Genomic DNA, 17317 nt, shown 5'->3' on the forward strand with positions numbered 1-17317 from the left:
ATTTGGCGCCTACATGTTTAGGATTTTCCTACATTAAGACAAAATTGAACAAATCTATGTTATATCATACAGTGCATTCAGAAAGTATTCAGACCCCTTGACTTTTCCCACAATTGGCCTTGTTCTAAATTGATAAACAAAAATAAATCTGCAATCTACACACAATACCCCACAATGACTAAGTGAAAACAGGTTTTTAGAAATGTTTGCATATTTATAAAAAATATAAAACAGAAATACCTTATTTACATAACTATTCAGACCCTTTGCTATGAGACTCGAAATTGAGCTCATGTGCATCATGTTTCCATTGATTATCAAATCAAATTTATTTATATAGCCCTTCTTACATCAGCTGATATCTCAAAGTGCTGTACAGAAACCCAGCCTAAAACCCCAAACAGCAAGCAATGCAGGTGTAGAAGCACGGTGGCTAGGAAAAACTCCCTAGAAAGGCCAAAACCTAGGAAGAAACCTAGAGAGGAACCAGGCTATGAGGGGTGGCCAGTTCTCTTCTGGCTGTGCCGGGTGGAGATTATAACAGAACATGGCCAAGATGTTCATATGTTCATGTCCGGTGAACAGGTCAGGTTTCCATAGCCGCAGGCAGAACAGTTGAAACTGGAGCAGCAGCACGGCCAGGTGGACTGGGGACAGCAAGGAGTCATCAGGCCAGGTAGTCCTGAGGCATGGTCTTAGGGCTCAGGTCCTCCGAGAGAGAGAAGGAGAGAATTAGAGAGAGAATACTTAAATTCACACAGGACACCGGATAAGACAGGAGAAGTACTCCAGATATAACAAACTGACCCTAGCCCCCCGACACATAAACTACTGCAGCATAAATACTGGAGGCTGAGACAGGAGGGGTCAGGAGACACTGTGGCCCCTCCGATGATACCCCCGGACAGGGCCAAACAGGAAGGATATAACCCCACCCACTTTGCCAAAACACAGCCCCCACACCACTAGAGGGATATCTTCAACCACCAACTTACCATTTACATAACTATTCAGACCCTTTGCTATGAGACTCGAAATTGAGCTCATGTGCATCATGTTTCCATTGATTATCAAATCAAATTTATTTATATAGCCCTTCTTACATCAGCTGATATCTCAAAGTGCTGTACAGAAACCCAGCCTAAAACCCCAAACAGCAAGCAATGCAGGTGTAGAAGCACGGTGGCTAGGAAAAACTCCCTAGAAAGGCCAAAACCTAGGAAGAAACCTAGAGAGGAACCAGGCTATGAGGGGTGGCCAGTTCTCTTCTGGCTGTGCCGGGTGGAGATTATAACAGAACATGGCCAAGATGTTCATATGTTCATAAATGACCAGCATGGTCAAATAATAATAATCACAGTAGTTGTCGAGGGTGGAGCAAGTCAGCACCTCTGGAGTAAATGTCAGTTGGCTTTTCATAGCCGATCATTAAGAGTATCTCTACCGCTCCTGCTGTCTCTAGAGAGTTGAAAACAGCAGGTCTGGGACAGGTAGCATGTCCGGTGAACAGGTCAGGTTTCCATAGCCGCAGGCAGAACAGTTGAAACTGGAGCAGCAGCACGGCCAGGTGGACTGGGGACAGCAAGGAGTCATCAGGCCAGGTAGTCCTGAGGCATGGTCTTAGGGCTCAGGTCCTCCGAGAGAGAGAAGGAGAGAATTAGAGAGAGCATACTTAAATTCACACAGGACACTGGATAAGACAGGAGAAGTACTCCAGATATAACAAACTGACCCTAGCCCCCCGACACATAAACTACTGCAGCATAAATACTGGAGGCTGAGACAGGAGGGGTCAGGAGACACTGTGGCCCCATCCGATGATACCCCCGGACAGGGCCAAACAGGAAGGATATAACCCCACCCACTTTGCCAAAACACAGCCCCCACACCACTAGAGGGATATCTTCAACCACCAACTTACCATCCCGAGACAAGGCCATTATCCTAGAGATGTTTCTTCAACTTGATTGGAATCCACCTGTGGTAAATTCAATTGATTGGACATGATTTGGAAAGACACACACCTGTCTATATAAGGTCTCACAGTTCACAGTGCATGTCAGAGCAAAAACCAAGCCATGAGGTTGAAGGAATTGTCCGTAGAGCTCCGAGACAGAATTGTGTCAAGGCACAGATCTGGGGAAGGGTACCAAAAAATGTCTGTAGCATTGAAGGTCCCCAAGAACGCAGTGGCCTCCATCATTCTTAAATTTAAGACGTTTGGAACCACCAAGACTCTTCCTAGAGCTGGCCACACGGCCAAACTGAGCAATCAGGGTAGAAGGGCCTTGGTCAGGGAGGTGACCAAGAACCCGATGGTCACTCTGACAGAGCTCCAGAATTCCTCTGTGGAGATGGGAGAACATTCCAGAAGGACAACCATTTCTGCAGTACTCCACCAATCAGGCCTTTATGGTAGTGACCAGACGGAAGCCACTCCTCAGTAAAAGGCACACAACATCCCGCTTGGAGTTTGCCAAAAGGCACCCAAAGGACTCTCAGGGCATGAGAAACGAGATTCTCTGGTCTGATGAAACCAAGATTGGCCAGAATGCCAAGCGTCATGTCTGGAGGAGACCTGGCACCATGCCTACTGCGGTGAAGCATAGTGGTGGCAGCATCATGCTGTGGGGATGTTTTTCAGCAGCAGGGACTGGGAGACTAGTCAGGATCGAGGAAAAGATTAACAAAGCAAAATACAGAGAGATCCTTGTTGAAAACCTGCTCCACAGTGCTCAGGACCTCAGAGTGGGGCAAAGGTTCACCTTCCAACAGGACAACAACCCTACGCACACCGCTAAGTCAACGCAGGAGTGGCTTCGGGACAAGTCTCTGAATGTCCTTGAGTGGCCCAGCCAGAGCCTGGACTTTAACCCGATCAAGAATCTCTGGAGACCTGAAAATAGCTGTGCAGCGACGCTCCCCATCATCCATCCTGACAGACCTTGAGAGGATCTGCAGAGAAGAACGGGAGAAACTCCCCAAATACAGGTGTGCCAAGCTTGTAGCGTCATACCCAAGAAGACTAGAGGCTGTAATTGCTACCAAATTGGCTTCAACAAAGTACTGAGTCAAAGGTCTGAATACTTATGTAAATTTGCACAAAAAAAATTATACATTAGCAAAAATTTCTAAAAACCTGTTTGTGCTTTGTCATTATGTGTAGATTGATGAGGGGAGAAAAAAAACTATTTAATCATTTTTAGAACAAGGGGTCTGAATTCTTTCCAAATGCACTGTATATTCTTCAACAAATATGTATAATCTCATGATGATGGTGTTATTGTCTTTATTCTTTTTTAAATTCCATAGCCTATTACACATTCTGAATGGCCCCTGCAGAAGCTGTACTCTCCCTCTCCTGTCACTCCCCCTTCTCCACGCCCACCACCACCAATTAGCCCGCTGGGCTCAAGACTTGTCTTCCACTGACATAAAATACAGGGTTTGTAATGTATGCACAGGGAGGCAGTGGTGATGTCACCTCACGCTTAATGAGAAGTGAAAATGAGAAACAGCTGCTTTATTATTTTATTATTTTCTTTCCTCTCTTCTATCATTTCTCTCCTACTCCTCCATCCTCTCGTCCTCCTCTCTTCCTCTGATAATATTCAGAGACAGTGACCATCGACACAATGTTTAATATGACATAAAAGCTATAATTTATTCATAATCTCCAGTAAAACTTTGACGTAGTAAACCTCTCTTTAGAAAAGACGTGTGGCTTCAGCAGTTAGGGACGGGGAACATACTGCTCTTTTCTTTCTCCCGCTGTGTATGAAGACATCCTATTGTGGAATGTAGGCCTACCTTTAAAACAGAGAAATAATAACATTATGCATATTTACAAATCAACAATATTACAGTGGTATAAAGCCTTAGAGCAAATCTGAAATGGCACACTATTCCCTGGCTTATATAGTGCACTACTTTTAACCAGAGCTCCCTATTCCCTATATAGTGCACTATGTTTGACCAGGGCCACATAGCTCTGGTCAAAAGTAATGCACTATATAGGATGCAATTTTGGACACGCTCTTAGTGTCATCTTGCATTGTGATCTGGTGGGGATGTCACGTCATGCAAACAACAACATTCTTTAAAACAGAACTTTACATGGCAAGAAAACAACAACACCCCTCCGTCTATTCTTCATTTGTCTTTTTTCTCTTTTCCCCCCATTATGAAATCACATAGGACAGTAACATTCACTGGACCAACTCCACTCCCTAGTCTCCTGTTTTAAACATTACAGCATTTCAGCTCAACCAGCAAACCTTTTTGGACACAGTTCAATGTATTTACACATATGTCCTGCAAATCTTTACCGAGGTCTGTCTTTATACAGCTCTGGTGTGATATGGCACACAGGACTGTCACATTCTGTAGAGAAACATAAATAAACTAAATATTACAATAAATAGTTATATAGCACTACTGCCCTGCTTCTACACACCTGAACACTGTACCGTAGCTTCATGTGATGTACTTGATCAGTCAGTGTGAATACACCAGGTCTTAACAGTGATGTACTTGATCAGTCAGTGTGAATACACCAGGTCTTAACAGTGATGTACTTGATCAGTCAGTGTGAATACACCAGGTCTTAACAGTGATGTACTTGATCAGTCAGTGTGAATACACCAGGTCTTAACAGTGATGTACTTGATCAGTCAGTGTGAATACACCAGGTCTTAACAGTGATGTACTTGATCAGTCAGTGTGAATACACCAGGTCTTAACAGTGATGTACTTGATCAGTCAGTGTGAATACACCAGGTCTTAACAGTGACGTACTTGATCAGTGTTGAATGCATTCACTGGGTTTGAACCAAGGCAATGTTGCTTAGTGAAATCTGTGTGTAACAGGCATTGAAACAGCATATCTCTCACTCTTCAGTCAGTAAAAGTGTAATAACAATGTAATAATAATCTCTATAATACCATGGTATTAACGCCCAATAACAATGTGTAATAATAGGACCTTTATGTTGTGGTATGACAGGACCAGAAATGGTGAGGACTTTGTGGTTCCTACAGATACAATTTAAAAAGGGATGTGTGTGTAATCTGTATATGGCATCTCCCCCCCATCCGTGGCACTGTCATCCAGAGGCATATCTCACCATGTGGCCTGAACACATACAGTATACATCTCCTGTACGTCTACTGCATGATTTCCAGTCATATACTAACAGTTACTATCTGCAGTCTCTTGACTGTTTCCCTACTGAGGATAATTAATACAATGAAACTGTTAACTTAAGACCAGAAACAACACACAATCTCAGTAACTGTACAAACTCCTCTGGAGACTAGCTTAAAAACACTATTCATGACAGAACAATAACGAATGGCCGTCTGTCTTCTCCTTGGTCTTTGTCGTCCGTCAAAGTTTGACCTTCATAGAAAAACAGTCTGAATCAGGTTGACAGATATACATTTTCAGTCTGAAGCCGTCTCAGTGTGCAGCTCTGTGGTTGGCTGGCTGAATCAGGATGCTGAACTGTGATTGGCTAAGAGCCAGTGGCTTGCAAGGTCACCTTCAACATAAAGTGTATTTTCTGTGAAGGTCCTCTAGGAGAGTGTGTGTTCAGGCGCGAGGCTCCAGCTTGTGTGACAGTTGGAACAGTGTCTGTTGATTGTCGATGATGTGGAGGTAGTGAACGCTCGCCCTGACCTCTGCACTGTCGCTCCCCACCACCTCGTTACCTAGGAGACAGACAGATACACACGCACACACACAGACAAAAACACTGAAGCTGTATGACTTCACCAGCAGAGACTGAACAGAACAACATTACAGACACACAGGCACAGACAGACAGAAAGAGAGACAGACAGAGAGACAGAAACAGACAGAGACAACATACCGAGTTGGTCGCTTTGGCAGTGGCGAATCAGACGCACTGTGTCGGCGATCATGTGCTGAGGGGGCGGGGCATAGAAGAGAGTCAGTCACCATGATAACGGTTATTAAACACAGACAGACAAACGTTCACACACACAACAGACATGTCATGACTCACCAGTTTCTGGAAGTTGACCAGGTTGTCCTGAAAGGTTTTGTTTCCCTCGTGAATAAAGGTGATGTCTTTCAACAGCAGGGGCATGAAGGGGATCTTAGGAGGCTTCATCTTCTTGAAGGCATCTCTGTAGGCCTTATGGTTCAGAGACGGGTCCTGGAGAGACAACGATGAGAGGTTAGGAGTCAGGGTAAGGTTAGGGGTTAGAGGTCAGAGGTTAGGCTTAGGGTCAAGTGGATGTGAACCTAGAGACTGATACACCAATAGTCCCAGAATATTTTGTTCATTAATTCATGACCTTCTCCTATTTTCCACCAGCCTATCAGGACTAATATTACTTTAAACCAATGATAATGAGTCTTACTGTGATCAGCTCCAGTTCAGAGAAGATCTTCTTGAATTTCCCCGGAACTTTCTGAAAGTAAACATATGGAACAGATACACACCGTCAGAGTACACACACACACACACACACACACACACACACACACACACACACACACACACACACACACACACACACACACACACACACACACACACACACCTCCCAGGTTATGTTGAGTCTGCTGACGGCTGCTGTGTTGAGTCCCATGATGATGGCAAACGCTGAGTTCAGGTTCCTTTGGGCCTTACAGCTACATAACACAAAACAGGGATTAGTTGTGTGTGTGTCCCTGTGTGTGTGTGTGTGTGTGTGTGTGTGTGTGTGTGTGTGTGTGTGTGTGTGTGTGTGTGTGTGTGTGTGTGTGTTTGATTGTCTAAAGTGTGTGTGTTCTCTTACTGCGCTGCAATCTTGATGAACTTCTTGAGCAGCTGGACTCGTTTGTTGAGTGACACACACATCAGGACCTCAGACATAACCCACTGCTGGACCTCATTGCAGCGCTGCAGCAATACAGATAGCCCCTCCCGGTGGCTGCCTCCGGTACTACAGCTCATTGTGGAATACACCAACTCCTGCTGCAGGGGGGAAAAGACAGAGAGTTGAGTGTGTATGTGTATGCGTGAGTGTGTAGTAAAGTTCCTCCAGTGTGTGTGTGTGTGTGTGTGTGTGTGTGTGTGTGTGTGTGTGTGTGTGTGTGTGTTACCTCGTGTATGGAGTTGAAGAGGTTCCAGTCCAGTTGTGTGAGAACAGCAGCCATATCCCAGGTGTTGATACCCAGCAACCTCACTGTTCTCCTACTCAGCTCACTGTCTGTTAGAGGGGCCTACACACACACACACACACACACACACACACACACACACACACACAGACAGACAGACAGACAGACAGACAGACAGACAGACAGACAGACAGACAGACAGACAGACAGACAGACAGACAGACAGACAGACAGACAGACAGACAGACAGACAGACAGACAGACAGACAGACAGACAGACAGACAGACAGACACACACAGACAGACAGACAGACAGACAGACAGACAGACAGACAGACAGACAGACAGACAGACAGACAGACAGACAGACAGACAGACAGACACAGACAGACAGACAGACAGACAGACAGACAGACAGACAGACAGACAGACAGACAGACAGACAGACAGACAGACAGACAGACAGACAGACAGACAGAGACACACACACCAGTATGTTAAGAGTAGGTTAGTGTTTTTTTGTCTTTCAAATACTTAGCTTGAGTTTGATTTGATTTAGTAGTGCAACACACCCCACCCCAGGTAAGCTGAATCAAGGTCCCCTAAAGCCTTTGTTTAAAAAATAAATACCATTTGTCAGTGAATGACCACAATCAAATTATTTGTAACCGTAATATGGGTGTTAATTACCATAATATGTGTGAGGTCCCTCCGACAGACCATCAGTTTGCTCTGTGGCGTCAAAGTATCAGAATACACATATTGACCAGCCTGTAACATCCTCCTTTCTACAGGGGGAGAGTGAGAGAGAAAAGTGGGGAGAATTAAAAGGAGTGTGTGTGTGTGTGTGTGTGTGTGTGTGTGTGCACCTCCAGTGTGTTAGTGTGTGTGTGAGTACCTTCAGTGGGTGTGTGTGTGTGTGTGTACCTTCAGTGGGTGTGTGTGTGTGTGACTTCAGTGTGTGTGTGTGTGTGTGTGTGTGTGTGTGTGTGTGTGTGTGTGTGTGTGTGTGTGTGTGTGTGTGTGTGTGTGTGTGTGTGTGTGTGTGTGTGTGTGTACCTCCAGTAGGTGTGTGTGTCACCAGCACCATGTCCTCCTCTGGTCGGTCCATCTTCTGACCCACAATCCTCAGCAGCTCTGCCACGCTCAGCAAAGAGTGTGTGTAAACACACAGGTACGAGTCAGCACTCACATACACACGACACAGCACTGGAACACACACACACACATAGCGTTAACACATAATAAAACATATTTTCAGAAGGCTTTCGATTGGGTGAATAGAGACCTCCTTGCTTTTAGACTAATTCAAATGGGAATTGATGGAAGATTCTATGATCCCATCAAAGTCTTACTGTGATCAGCTCAATGACCTCAATGACCTCAGGACTGGCTGGTTTCCAACCCTTTACGGTGTAAAGCAGGGAGACCTACTCTTATCCACTTTATTTGCAATATATGTTAATGATTTAGCACTACAAATCAAACATGCTAAACTTGGTGATGAAGTTGTGGATATATTCCTGGGCATCTTGTTGTATACTGATGATATACATTATATGTACAAAAGTATGTCGATGCCCCTTCAAATTAGTGGATTTGGTTATTTCATCCCGTTGCTGACAGGTGTATAAAATTGAGAACACAGCCATGCAATCTCCATAGACAAACATTGACAGTAGAATGGCCTTACTGAAGAGCTCAGTGATTTTCAACGTGGCACTGTCATAGGATGCCACCTTTCCAACAAGTCAGTTCATCAAATTCCTGGCCTGCTAGAGCTGCCCCAGTCAACTGTAAGGGCCCTTTGTGAAGTGTAAACGTCTAGGAGCAAAAACGGCTCAGTCGCAAAGTGGCAGGTCACACAAGCTCACAGAACGGGACCGCCAAGTGCTGGAGCTCGTAAAATTGTCTGTCCCTAGTTGCAATACTCACTACCAAGTTCCAAACTGCCTCTGGAAGCAACGTCAGCACAATAACTGTTTGTTGGGAGCTTCATGAAATGGGTTTCCATGGCCGAGCAGCCGCACACAAGCCTAAGATCACCATGCACAATGCCAAGTGTCGGCTGGAGTGGTGTAAAGCTTGCCGCCATTGGACTCTGGAGCAGTGGAAACGCGTTCTCTGGAGTGATGAATCACGCTTCACAATCTGGCAGTCCAACGGCCGAATCTGAGTTTGGCAGATTCCAGGAAAACGCTACCTACCCGAATGCATAGAGCCAACTGTAAAGTTTGGTGGAGGAATAATGGTCTGGGGCTGTTTTTCATGGTTCGGCCTAGGCCCCTTAGTTCCAGTGAAAGGAAATCTTAATGCTGCAGTATACAATGACATTCTAGATGATTCTGTGCTTCCAACTTTGTGGCAACAGTTTGCGGAAAGCCCTTTTCTGTATCAGCATGACAATACCCCCGTGCACAAAGCGAGGTTCATACAGAAATGGTTTGTCGAGATTAGTGTGGAAGAACTTGACTGGCCTGCAGAGCCCTGACCTCAACCTGACAGAACACCAGAACACAAGCAAGTCCCCACAGCAATGTTCCAACATCTAGTGGAAAGCCTTCCCAGGGGAAGGAGGCTTTATAGCAGCAAAGGGGGGATAAGCTCCATATTAATGCCCATGATTTTGGAATGAGATGTGTGATGAGAAGGCATCCACATACGTTTGGTCATGTAGTGCAGTTGTCCTTGCCGAGACATTAGATGACCTCCAGAATATGTTCAATATTGTTAAACTATGGTGTACTAAATTGAGACTGGCGATAAATCAAGAGAAGACCCAGATTTTTCATTTCAGAAAGAAAGGCGTGCAGTGAAGTGAACACAACCTTTGTTTTGATTCAACCCCATTATTGTACACTGGGCTCTATAAATATCAAATAAAATACAATTTTATTAGTCACATGCACCAAATACAACAGGTGTAGACCTTACAGTGAAATACTTACTTATGAGCCCCTAACCGACAATGCAGTTTAAAAAAAATATGGATAAGAATAAGAAATAAAAGTAACAAGTAATTCAAGATCAGCAGTAAAATAGCAATAGCGAGACTATATACAGGGGGGTACACGGTACAGACTCAATGTGCGGAGGCACCGGTTAGTTGAGGTAATATGTATATGAAGGTAGAGTTATTAAAGTGACTATGCATAGATGATAACAATAGAGAGTAGCAGCGGTGTAAAAGAGGGGGTGGGCAATGCAAATAGTCTGGGTAGCCATTTGATTAGGTGTTCAGGAGTCTTATGGCTTGGGGGTAGAAGCTGCTTAGAAGCCTCTTGGACCTAGACTTGGCGCTCCGGTACCGCTTGCCGTGCGGTAGCAGAGAGAACAGTCTAAGACTAGGGTGGCTGGAGTTTTAAACAATTTTTAGGGCCTTCCTCTGACACTGCCTGGTATAGAGGTCCTTGGTTTCATTCTGGATGAACACATGCCCTTTGAAGATGCCATAATATCGCTAGCAGATTCTGCCGGTAAAGCTTTGGGGTCAGTGTTAAACAAAATGATCTTGGTTACTGTGCTTATTTTCAGCAAAACTCCTGTGTGTGTCCAGGGATGGACTATGCAGCTGGGGTTTGGGGTTCCAAAGTAGGTACTAATTGCAACAATGTTTAAAACAGAGCAATCTGCTGCTTTCTTGGTGTGCACCACAGGAGGTTGGTGGCACCTTAATTGGGGAGGACCTGCTCGTGGTAAAGGCTGGAGCGGAATAAGTGGAATGGTATCAAACTGACTCCAAACCTGGCCATCTGTGGACGACACTACAGTGGTAGGCTTGATTACCAACAACGACGAGACGGCCTACAGGGAGGAGGTGAGGGCCCTCGGAGTGTGGTGTCAGGAAAATAACCTCACACTCAATGTCAACAAAACAAAGGAGATGATTGTGGACTTCAGGAAACAGCAGAGGGAGCACCCCCCTATCCACATCGACGGGACAGTAGTGGAGAAGGTGGAAAGTTTTAAGTTCCTCGGTGTACACATCACGGACAAACTGAATTGGTCCACCCACACAGACAGCGTTGTGAAGAAGGCGCAGCAGCGCCTCTTCAACCTCAGGAGGCTGAAGAAATTCGGCTTGTCACCAAAAGCACTCACAAACTTCTACAGATGCACAATCGAGAGCATCCTGTCGGGCTGTATCACCGCCTGGTACGGCAACTGCTCCGCCCACGACCGTAAGGCTCTCCAGAGGGTAGTGAGGTCTGCACAACGCATCACCGGGGGAAAACTACCCGCCCTCCAGGACACCTACACCACCCGATGTCACAGGAAGGCCATAAAGATCATCAAGGACAACAACCACCCAAGCCACTGCCTGTTCACCCCGCTATCATCCAGAAGGCGAGGTCAGTACAGGTGCATCAAAGCAGGGACCGAGAGACTGAAAAACAGCTTCTATCTCAAGGCCATCAGACTGTTAAACAGCCACCACTAACATTTAGTGGCCGCTGCCAACATACTGACTCAACTCCAGCCACTTTAATAATGGGAATTGATGGAAATTATGTAAAAATGTACCACTAGCCACTTTAAACAATGCCACTTAATATAATGTTTACATACCCTACATTACTCATCTCATATGTATATGTATATACTGTACTCTATATCATCTACTGCATCTTGCCATCTTTATGTAATACATGTATCACTAGCCACTTTAAACTATGCCACTTTATGTTTACATACCCTACATTACTCATCTCATATGTATATACTGTACTCTATACCATCTACTGCATCTTGCCTATGCCGTCCTGTACCATCACTCATTCATATATCTTTATGTACATATTCTTTATCCCTTTACACTTGTGTGTATAAGGTAGTAGTTGTGGAATTGTTAGGTTAGATTACTTGTTGGTTATTACTGCATTGTCGGAACTAGAAGCACAAGCATTTCGCTACACTCGCATTAACATCTGCTAACCATGTGTATGTGACAAATAAAATTTGATTTGATTTGATTTGAGATATGGGTTGGGAACCATGTGTGGTTAGGCAAAAGGTGACATGATACATCTATGGAACAGACTGATAAATATGCCAGAACACAGAATCACTAAAAAAGTGTTTGACTGGGACCTTACTCATAACCATCTGTGGGATGGAGAATTGTTATCCATTTTTTGTGAAACTGTTTTGCAGAATACACTGAATATATAAAACATTAAGAACACCTGCTCTTTCCATGACATAGACTGACCTGGTGAATCCAGGTGAAAGCTATGATCCCTAAATGATGTCACTGTTAAAACCACTTCAATCAGTATAGATTTTTAAGCCTTGAGACATGGATTGTGTTTGTATTTGTATTTATTATGGATCCCCATTAGCTGCTGGCAAGGTAGCAGCTACTCTTCCTGGGGTCCAGAAAAATGAAGGCAGTTATACCATTTTAAAAACACTACAATAAATTCACATCAGATTTCACAACACACTAAGTGTGTGCCCTCAGGCCCCTACTCTACTACCACATATCTACAACACAAAATCCATGTGTATGTGTGTGCATAGTGCAGTGCGTATGTTGTTGTATGTATGTGTATGCATGTGTCTGTGCCTGTGTTTGTGTCTCTTCACAGTCCCCGCTGGCCACTTTGAGCCAGGAGAGATTGACATGCATATTATTAATATTAGCGCTCTGTGTACATCCAAGGGCCGTGCTGGCCCGTTCTGAGCCAATTGCAATTTTCCTAAGTCCCTCTTTGTGGCACCTGATCACATGACTGAACAGTCCAGGTGCGACAAAACAAGGGCTTGTAGGACCTGCCTTGTTGATAGTGCTGTTAAAAAGGCAGAGCAGCGCTTTATTATGGACAGACTTCTCCCCATCTTAACTACTGTTGTATCAATATGTTTTCACCAAGACCATTTACAATCGAGGTAAGGGGCCTAGACTGCTGCCCTCTTGATCTACCTGGAGAGGCTTCCACTAAAGAACTCCCTCTGTGATCTGTTAGACAGGTGTACCATTCAGTGGGTGAATGGGCAAGACAAACTATTTAAGTGCCTTTGAACGGGGTATGGTAGTAGGTGCCAGGCGCACCGGTTTGTGTCAAGAACTGCAATGGTGCTGAGTTTTTCATGCTCAACAGTTTCTCATGTGTATCAAGAATGGTCCACCACCCAAAGGACATCCAGCCAACTTGACACAACTGTGGAAAGCATTGGAGTCAACATGGGTTAGCATCCCTGTGGAACGCCCTGACGAATTGAGTCTGTTCTGAGGGCAAAAGGAGGGGGTGCAACTCAATATTAGGAAGGTGTTCCTAATGTTTGGTATACTCAGTTTACAGTGACTTGCAAAAGTATTCACCCCCCTTGGCAATTTTCCTATTTTGTTGCATTAAAACCTGTAATTTAAATGGATTTTTATTTGGATTTCATGTAATGGACATACACAAAATAGTCCAAATTGGTGAAGTGAAATGAAAAAAATAACTTGTTTAAAGAAATTCTAAAAAATAAAAAACGGAAAGTGTTGTGTGCATAGGTATTCACCCACTTTGCTATGAACCCCCCATATAAGATCTGGTGCAACCAATTACCTTCAAAAGTCACATAATTAGTTAAATAAAGTCCACCTTTGTGCAATGTAAGTGTCACATGATCTGTCACATGATCTCAGTGTATATATACAGTGGGGCAAAAAAGTATTTAGTCAGCCACCAATTGTGCAAGTTCTCCCACTTAAAAAGATGAGAGAGACCTGTAATTTTCATCATAGGTACACTTCAACTATGACAGACAAAATTAGAAAAATAAATCCAGAAAATCACATTGTAGGATTTTTAATGAATTTATTTGCAAATTATGGTGGAAAATAAGTATTTGGTCACCTACAAACAAGCAAGATTTCTGGCTCACACAGACCTGTAACTTCTTCTTATGAGGCTCCTCTGTCCTCCACTTGTTACCTGTATTAATGGCACCTGTTTGAACTTGTTATCAGTATAAAAGACACCTGTCCACAACCTCAAACAGTCACACTCCAAACTCCACTATGGCCAAGACCAAAGAGCTGTCAAAGGACACCAGAAACAAAATTGTAGACCTGCACCAGGCTGGGAAGACTGAATCTGCAATAGGTAATCAGCTTGGTTTGAAGAAATCAACTGTGGGAGCAATTATTAGGAAATGGAAGACATACAAGACCACTGATAATCTCCCTCGATCTGGGGCTCCACGCAAGATCTCACCCCGTGGGGTCAAATTGATCGCAAAAATCCCAGAACCACACGGGGGGACCTAGTGAATGACCTGCAGAGAGCTGGGACCAAAGTAACAAAGCCTACCATCAGTAACACACTACGCCGCCAGGGACTCAAATCCTGCAGTGCCAGACGTGTCCCCCTGCTTAAGCCAGTACATGTCCAGGCCCGTTTGAAGTTTGCTAGAGAGCATTTGGATGATCCAGAAGAAGATTGGGAGAATGTCATATGAAACCAAAATAGAACTTTGTGGTAAAAAATCAACTCGTCGTGTTTGGAGGACAAAGAATGCTGAGTTGCATCCAAAGAACACCATACCTACTGTGAAGCATGGGGGTGGAAACATCATGCTTTGGGGCTGTTTTTCTGCAAAGGGACCAGGACGACTGATCCGTGTAAAGGAAAGAATGAATGGGGCCATGTATCGTGAGATTTTGAGTGAAAACCTCCTTCCATCAGCAAGGGCATTGAAGATGAAACGTGGCTGGGTCTTTCAGCATGACAATGATCCCAAACACACCGCCTGGGCAACAAAGGAGTGGCTTCGTAAGAAGCATTTCAAGGTCCTGGAGTGGCCTAGCCAGTCTCCAGATCTCAACCCCATAGAAAATCTTTGGAGGGAGGTCAAAGTCTGTGTTGCCCAGCAACAGCCCCAAAACATCACTGCTCTAGAGGAGATCTGCATGGAGGAATGGGCCAAAATACCAGCAACAGTGTGTGAAAACCTTGTGAAGACTTACAGAAAACGTTTGACCTCTGTCATTGCCAACAAAGGGTATATAACAAAGTATTAAGATAAACTTTTGTTATTGACCAAATACTTATTTTCCAGCATAATTTGCAAATAAATTCATAAAAAATCCTACAATGTGATTTTCTGGATTTTGTTTTCTCATTTTGTCTGTCATAGTTGAAGTGTACCTATGATTAAAATTACAGGCCTCTCTCATCTTTTTAAGTGGGAGAACTTGCACAATTGGTGTCTGACTAAATACTTTTTTGCCCCACTGTATATATACACACACCTGTTCTGAAAGGCCCCCGAGTCTGCAACACCACTAAGCAAGGGGCACCACCAAGCAAGCGGCACTATGAAGACCAAGGAGCTCTCCAAACAGGTCAGGGACAAAGTTGTGAAGTACAGATTAGAGTTGAGTTGTAAAAAAATATCCAAAACTTTGAATATCCCACGGAGCACCATTAAATACATTATTAAAAAATGGAAAGAATATGGCACCACAACAAACCTGCCAAGAGAGGGCCGCCCACCAAAACTCAGGGACCAGGCAAAGAGGGCATTAATCTGAGAGGCAACAAAGAGACCAAAGATAACCCTGAAGGAGCTGCAAAGCTCCACAGCGGAGATTGGAGTATCCGCTGTTGTGAAGGAAAAATGGCCAGCTTATATTTGGTTTAAACCTACACTTAGAACGTACACTCTCATCAACGAGAACTACACCCCTGAACCATATGTCCTCCTGAACCTAACAAAACACCAAAGGTCCGTTTGTGCACCACTCAGATCCGGCACCCTCGCTCTGGCTACAGAGACGCGTAATTTAACAGATTGTACGAAGAGAGAATTTGCCTACTGTGTGAACTTGGGCAAATCGAAAAGGAAATACATTTAGTGTTTTATTGCCCTCTGGATGACGATCTGAGACATGTTCTTTTTTGTAAAAATGTTGGTGATAAACCTGAAGTATTCTGCTTACGGGACGAGCAGAGGCTTGAATTCAGACAGGGCGTGTTTGAGATTGCTCAGTTATTTCACAATGCCTGGAGAAGGAGAAATGTACTGGTTGTGTAGTGGGGCTAGATGGTAGCTGGTTGTGTAGTGTGGCTAGATGGTAGATGGTTGTGTAGTGGGGCTAGATGGTAGATGGTTGTGTAGTGGGGCTAGATGGTAGCTGGTTGTGTAGTGTGGCTAGATGGTAGCTGGTTGTGTAGTGGGGCTAGATGGTAGATGGTTGTGTAGTGTGGCTAGATGGTAGCTGGTTGTGTAGTGTGGCTAGATGGTAGCTGGTTGTGTAGTGTGGCTAGATGGTAGCTGGTTGTGTAGTGTGGCTAGATGGTAGATGGTTGTGTAGTGTGGCTAGATGGTAGATGGTTGTGTAGTGGGGCTAGATGGTAGCTGGTTGTGTAGTGTGGCTAGATGGTAGCTGGTTGTGTAGTGTGGCTAGATGGTAGCTGGTTGTGTAGTGGGGCTAGATGGTAGATGGTTGTGTAGTGGGGCTAGATGGTAGATGGTTGTGTAGTGTGGCTAGATGGTAGATGGTTGTGTAGTGGGGCTAGATGGTAGCTGGTTGTGTAGTGGGGCTATATGGTAGATGGTTGTGTAGTGGGGCTAGATGGTAGCTGGTTGTGTAGTGTGGCTAGATGGTAGATGGTTGTGTAGTGTGGCTAGATGGTAGATGGTTGTGTAGTGTGGCTAGATGGTAGATGGTTGTGTAGTGGGGCTAGATGGTAGCTGGTTGTGTAGTGGGGCTAGATGGTAGATGGTTGTGTAGTGTGGCTAGATGGTAGCTGGTTGTGTAGTGGGGCTAGATGGTAGATGGTTGTGTAGTGGGGCTAGATGGTAGATGGTTGTGTAGTGTGGCTAGATGGTAGCTGGTTGTGTAGTGGGGCTAGATGGTAGATGGTTGTGTAGTGTGGCTAGATGGTAGATGGTTGTGTAGTGGGGCTAGATGGTAGATGGTTGTGTAGTGTGGCTAGATGGTAGCTGGTTGTGTAGTGGGGCTAGATGGTAGCTGGTTGTGTAGTGTGGCTAGATGGTAGCTGGTTGTGTAGTGTGGCTAGATGGTAGATGGTTGTGTAGTGTGGCTAGATGGTAGATGGTTGTGTAGTGGGGCTAGATGGTAGCTGGTTGTGTAGTGGGGCTAGATGGTAGATGGTTGTGTAGTGTGGCTAGATGGTAGCTGGTTGTGTAGTGGGGCTAGATGGTAGATGGTTGTGTAGTGTG

General features: G+C 44.6%; 1 protein-coding gene across 4 annotated transcripts in view; it reads right to left on the reverse strand.

Moving 5' to 3' along the window:
* Positions 1–3502: 3502 nt before the first annotated feature.
* LOC139555042 (rap guanine nucleotide exchange factor 5-like) overlaps positions 3503–17317 on the reverse strand; it is a 125023-nt gene continuing 111208 nt past the window's right edge. For 2 of the 4 annotated variants that reach the window (XM_071368438.1, XM_071368437.1), the window contains exons 17-25: positions 8195–8344; positions 7826–7923; positions 7118–7237; positions 6811–6989; positions 6574–6664; positions 6391–6441; positions 6030–6182; positions 5874–5928; positions 3503–5712 (exon numbers count right to left, since the gene is read on the reverse strand). In XM_071368438.1, the coding sequence (XP_071224539.1) occupies positions 5594–5712; positions 5874–5928; positions 6030–6182; positions 6391–6441; positions 6574–6664; positions 6811–6989; positions 7118–7237; positions 7826–7923; positions 8195–8344 (1016 nt within the window). In that variant the 3' untranslated portion in view covers positions 3503–5593. The remainder of the gene's footprint in view (positions 5713–5873; positions 5929–6029; positions 6183–6390; positions 6442–6573; positions 6665–6810; positions 6990–7117; positions 7238–7825; positions 7924–8194; positions 8345–17317) is intronic. The other 2 variants (XR_011670929.1, XM_071368439.1) reach the window with 2 other exon arrangements.

The sequence above is a fragment of the Salvelinus alpinus genome, chromosome 26 (assembly GCF_045679555.1).
Source record: "Salvelinus alpinus chromosome 26, SLU_Salpinus.1, whole genome shotgun sequence".
Classification (NCBI taxonomy): domain Eukaryota; kingdom Metazoa; phylum Chordata; class Actinopteri; order Salmoniformes; family Salmonidae; genus Salvelinus; species Salvelinus alpinus.